At 43.4% G+C, this 6,027-nt stretch overlaps 1 protein-coding gene across 3 annotated transcripts in view; it reads right to left on the minus strand.

The window, feature by feature from the left end:
* Nucleotides 1–2,031: 2,031 nt before the first annotated feature.
* The window catches only part of HMBOX1 (homeobox containing 1), a 178,547-nt gene continuing 174,551 nt past the window's right edge, over nt 2,032–6,027 (minus strand). Inside the window, exons 7-10 of one of the 3 annotated variants that reach the window (XM_007466145.1) lie at nt 5,839–5,934; nt 4,859–4,950; nt 4,581–4,652; nt 2,395–2,935 (exon numbers count right to left, since the gene is read on the minus strand). In XM_007466145.1, the coding sequence (XP_007466207.1) occupies nt 2,798–2,935; nt 4,581–4,652; nt 4,859–4,950; nt 5,839–5,934 (398 nt within the window). In that variant the 3' untranslated portion in view covers nt 2,395–2,797. Of the gene's footprint in view, nt 2,936–4,580; nt 4,653–4,858; nt 4,954–5,838; nt 5,935–6,027 lie in introns of all 3 variants that reach the window. The other 2 variants (XM_007466146.1, XM_007466147.1) reach the window with 2 other exon arrangements.

Consider the following 6,027-nt stretch of genomic DNA (forward strand, 5'->3'; position numbering starts at 1 on the left):
AGAGCAGACCGGCAGTCTTCTTTAATCAAAGAACTCCACGTGCAGGGCTCCTTCCTCCAGTTCCTACTGAACCCAAGGCAATGCTGCCCCGCACTGGCAGACACATTCTTTCACTTTTCTCAGATTTCCAGGTAAGCACCTGGTACTGCCTTCATGGATACTCTCCTTTACTCTTTGAAGCTTTCTTTCCTTCCTTAAAGGTCTTAAATCAATGAAACCTTTTAGCTCGTCTCTGGCAATCACCCTGTTTCTTTAGAAACTGCAGCTGCCTTTACAGTTTGAGTCTGTTTCTTTAAAAGGACCAGCAAGAACAAATGATACTAGCAATCCCATCTTAAAGAAGCTATCAATTATAATAATCTCCTTACAATAAATCATGGATGTGGCTTGTCAGACAGTATATTTTTCTCTTTCCTTTTCTTTCTGATTCAACTGAAAATAAGCAGACAAAGTTCCACCAAGATGGAAAGATATGTTGTATTTTTTCTAAATAATATCAAAGGAAAGAAAGATAACAGTCTTCTAATAGAAATAAAAAGTCAAACACACCGAGAAAGAAAATGAGTGGGGGGATCGATCATTCCTGAGAATAACAAATGCTACTCTTGAATTCGTTGGTTCAAGTAATATAGTTAAACAGAAAAGGCTACTCCATTTTACTTCAATTCTTGGAAGCTGGAAAAAAATATATACATTTCCCCCCTGAAATCCAAGGACAAGAGCAGGCCCAGGCCCTGCCTGTAGCTCTATAAAGTCACAGACCCACAGAAGGTGGCACCTTCATGCCTCTCAAAGGCTTCCTCACACTGACATAAGCAGGATGAACAGACAGTGGAGGTGATCTCATCAGCGTGTGCCTTAGGTGGAGTGAGACCAGCTAGAAGCTGGCAGATGTTCAAACTCACTGCTGAGGAAAGGAGAAATGAAGGCGGCCAGTCATTCTCTCTCTCAGTGGTTTTAAGTTGAAAACATTTGGTGGGGGAGGAAGGATGAAGAGGTAAGGAAATGGCACCCTCCTTCAATTTTAGAATCACTTTCAGGCAATGGATAAATAGATGAAGCCCTGCTTAACAGCCAGGCCCATATTCCCCTTTAAACGAGGCTTCGTTGTCTGTAGGAAGGAGAGAGGGAACGAGGCAGGAAAGAGAGAGCAGCTGTGCCTCTTTCAGACGCACCCTACGCTGCTACACTGAAGGCTGTTTCCTCTTACCCACAGTGACAGTGTGTCCTTTAATCGGGATGCCAAGAGATCATTTTCATACAAGGCCAGCAGATGCAATTTTCTTGGACGCATGAATAGTTCATCATTTTGCTACTGGACGACAAGGTGATCACAGGGTGACTTTATAACTCAAGTTCACTGTTTGGTATTTTGAGTTCTCAAAATGAAAAAAAGATTTATCAAATATAAATATCTTTAAAAAGTAACAAGTGCTACATATGTGATCAAGGAAAAAAATTCCATTAGTTACTGCCGCTTAAAGTAGATTAAACTTTACAAATATTACCACATCCATTATCAATATGGCTTCCAATTATTAAATAAATTGCCTGTAGCAATATAGCTTTTCACACCTCTACAAGGACAGAGTAAGGAGAACACCAAAGCAGTCACATCCTGTTGTATCTCGCAGACCCACCGCATAAGTGGCAAACTTCCCCTGCTTTTTTTCTGCTCCTAGTTAGGAAAGTATTTGCGTTTGTGAGAGTCAGTCAGCATAATCCCGCTATAAAGTCCTCTATCAACCTCTCATGTTGAGGGGGCTTCAGTTAATGGATACAAAGACTGGAAGTTCATTCACTCACTTTTGACCTTAGCTCCATCCTCGAAATGCCTTTTTTTGGTAGCAGGGAAAGGGGACACAGGAGGCAAAGCAGCTTCCATGACGACCTCCAGCACCTTTCCAGGCTGGCATGTACCTGTGCCACGTACTGTATAGTGGTTCTGAGAACTGGACCTAACATCCCTTAGACCTTCAGCTCATGTTTTTTCCCAGTGCTCTCAAGCTGGGCTTTGTGGGGTTTTTTTAAAATGACTTTTGTTTTTTGTCATTTTTCTGTTTGTTTGTTTTAATCATGGTCCCAAAGGCAGAGGCAGTATTTTATCTACTTAAGTCACACAGCTTGTGAGAGGAAAGGATGTCTGTGTCAGGCATGTTAACATCAACCAAAATCTGAGATCGAGTGTTTCCACTGACATTCTTAGCACAGCACCCAAAGAAGTATAATCTAGCCACAGTGTGACTATTATGAGGCACGGCTTATTGCAGCTGGAAATCAATTCTTCCCACACTGAGGTGGGGGTTCTAGTGTCCCTTTTACTCTGCGGGTACTCCCCAAATGGCGTCTGTCCATCCTGGGCCACACTACCTCAGCTTGCATCCTACCAGTGTCGGGGAAGGAAAAGGGGTACAGACTAGTGTTACAGGAATCTAAAGGTACCCAATACACACAGCCTAATATTTGAGAACTGAGGGCTATCTAAATACCTGGAAGCACTTTCTTGGAATGCTAAGACAGAGCAGCAAGATTTTCTAGCCTCGGGGTCTGGGAGAGGGAAGTTTGGTTGGTTGGTTGGTTGGTTGGTTGGTTGGTTATTATTTACTGGGAATTAATACTGAGAGTATATGCAAAGGCTGAGGGCACCATGCCATCTTCACAGAACAAGACCCTAACGGCTAACTGACATACAAGAAACTGCAAGTTATACTGTAAGAACACATGTTAAGGACCGAGGAAAGTCTGCTAAGGTGCTACGTCTAAACTAAGTTAACTTCTCGTGTCCAATCCTCCCTCATCAGTCGTCATCCAGGGCCTCTGTCTTGATTTCGCTGGCTCCTTGTCGGGCCAATGCCAAGATAGTGTGGTTGACTGCTGCCATTTCCACAGCTAATGAGATGGGGTCTTGGTGGTCACTATGGCTAGTGCTGTCGTCCTGGATGTGCAGAGATAAGAAACAAATGTTATTAGTGCACTGGTAAAATTCTCTAGCTCACAGAAAGGCATGCTGCGGGCAAGGGGAGGCAGAACATTCAAGGCAGAAAACAGAGTTGGGGGCGTCATGACAGAATAGAGGTGAAATGTATTTAAGTAGACACTGAATGGATATAGGTCCAGAGACTTCTGGTTGGCATTTTTATGATTCAACAAATAAAAAGCACTAAAATGTTTTTTTCTTGCTGAGAATTCTTTCCTTCTATCAGAAAGATTGCTGGGGATGATGATCAAACCTGGACCATTCCAAGTTTGCAACAAATACAGCAGTAGTTATTGAAGGCCAAACTAGTGAGCTTAAATTCTGGATTGGTGCTCTTACAAACAGATTATCAGAATTCATAGTATCTCCCTACTCAACTGAGAAAACTAGACAAAACTACAGACACCAACACCTTTCGGATAAAAATGCATTTTTGTAAAAAACAAACCACCCTCCCCCAAACCCCAAACTCTCAATTACAACAGGACAAAAGTGTAACTGCTGGAAATGGCTTCGCGAGAAAATGTTGCCTGGCACTCTCCCGCTGTAAGGGAGCCGGGCAAGGGAAGTGCAGGTGTCTTACTTGGAGGGAGTGTGAAGCTCGCCCTCCACAACGCCGATGTGTTAAACAATACAGCTGTGGAGGAAACTGGCACTGCAGGGTGTTCGTCAGGCGCTGAAGATGGTGTTTCACACAAGGGGTAAGTTTCTCACCTGTCACATCTTCAGGGGAACTCTGCATCAAAAAGCTTTGGAAAAGGGTGAGTCCCTTTGGGCGAAAAATAGCATGGCATGTGTTGCCCTTAGGGCATCTGGGAGAAAAAGTGGAAGTGATCCACCTACATTTGTAGACTAAAAACTAACAGGAATGTTTCCACTTAGACTCACAAAACATTCTCTTGAGTGAAACATGGAGCTCTGATTTGGAGTCCTCAGAGGGAAATTCTGTGCTCATTCGCACAGGCTGGCCTTTAGTTTAAGTAGGGATCAGCATGGAATTGCTGGTACCCCGGCAGTGTCTATGCTCAAGCTGGTAAACAGGGGCTGCAGAGCGGTCGGCAGAAGGCCACAGTGGACTCTATTAAAAGAGCTGGCTGAGGGGCAAGGTAAAGGTGTACATCAAATAGGAAAGAGCAAATGTTTTCCTGCTGGGGCCTAGGAGAAGAGACCGTACATTCTCTTCATATTCCAAATGGAACGAGTTTAAAATCCTATACAAAATGTAATGAACTCTGTCAACAGATACGTGGGGGGGAAATTCCCACATTCTTAGTTACTGAATTATTCCATCCAGTGGCTACAATTAAATATATTTTCCCCCTAAGCAGTGAAGAGTAAGTCAGGGTGAGGTGGGCAGACATGCATTTATGAGAGGGTGTGTGTGTCCATGTGCCAGAGACTCTGGAGGAACCACTCTCTCGGCACGAGGGTTCCCACGGCAACGGGGCCGAAGTGGGTGGGCCCTTCTACTGTGTGCTGGTCCGAGCGTGCCCAGGCAGGGTCTCAGCTGCCCACAGCCCCTAGTGTCTCTCGGACAGTGAGTGTGTGTGTGGCGGACGGTGGAACTTGCTTGTTTGGATCAGATCCTCCTCTCTTCTTCTACCTTCTCTGCTTCTCTGCCTCCCTCTGAACTTCTTCCCTCCTCCTCCTCCCCATTGCGTACTTGCCAAGTATCCTGTTATATGACAATAAATCCATGTGGGTGAATAACGATTTCTCACAAATTCACTTTCAAATTACACGAAAATCTAACTAGACACAGGAGCCGAGTGGAGGGACGTTCGCTTGCCTCCCCTCCCCCACCCCGTACAAAACGCACCCACGGAATTGTCACACTGTCCCACCCACCCTGTATCCGGCAGCCTCCCCTCCGCTGCTCACCTGCTCTGAGTAGTCATTTCCGTCGACGTCATCACTGTTGGAATGGCCTCCGGGACTCTGTACATCTATCCCATGACTCTCCAGGATTGCTGCTTCTTCGAAAAAAGCAAATAGATCCCTAAATTATCTGTTACATCGCCATAATGGTCTAAACACTGAATTTGTATTGAGGAAATTAGAATGTAATTAAACAAAAACCTAGACTCCTCTCTATGTTTTGTTTCTTTTAAATTGCAGACAGATGGAACTCGGCGGCACAGAGGTCAGGGGAAGAACACGTTTCCCATTCTGGAGCCCCTGCTGCTATGCGTGTACATTTGAGTGGCTGACTGTTAGGTGCTTCATAAATACTTACCGACTAATTAAACAGCTCTCCTGTCTTGGGGTTCTATAAAGCACTTGAGAATTGTAACGATGAAGGGGAAGGAAGTACGTTTATAAATGAAACACAATTTTAGAAGCTCAAAACCACCCCTCCACCCCAATCTCATCAATTCATGTTTCTTAAATGCTCTCTCTTTAAAAACAAAAAACAAAAAACAAAAAAAACGCCTTTTACTAGGTTCCTTGTATATTAAGACTCTTTCATTCCAATTTTGTTAATCACATGTTTCTTAACATCTAGCTCATATAGCTCAGTAATAACGAAGACGCTAAGGCTATCACACTCCCTCTCTCGAGCCCTTACAAGTATCTTTAATATGCACCCCAGGAGTAACTGATCAGAGACATTCTAGAGTCTAGCATATTGAGAACAATGAGTTTCAGAAATAATGCCATTCTTATTACAATACACATAGTGTAATTAATATTAACTTTGCATTATTAAAACTGCAATGAAGAAAAACGTAAGGGCAAGTCTCATTAGGCTTAAGAGGTAGGATCATTTAGACCTGCAGTTCTAAACGGAAGTCACTCTTAAAATAAACGCAACGTCCATAATTGCCTCAAAAGAGACAGCAGCCTCTCTGATACATTACCGATATTGGCTCTCCTCTTGATCTCCTTCCGTCTGTTAGCAAACCAATTATATACTTTCAGGGAGGTAACTCGTTCCAGATCTGACAGTTTTTTGCCTGTGAATGCATGCAATAAAATTCAGATAATCTATATCTGAGACTAGTTTTAAGGGTTACTACTTTTCTTTTTTTTTTTTTTTTTTTTTTTTG

This window comes from Lipotes vexillifer, unplaced genomic scaffold (assembly GCF_000442215.2).
Source record: "Lipotes vexillifer unplaced genomic scaffold, Lipotes_vexillifer_v1.1 scaffold308, whole genome shotgun sequence".
NCBI lineage: Eukaryota > Metazoa > Chordata > Mammalia > Artiodactyla > Lipotidae > Lipotes > Lipotes vexillifer.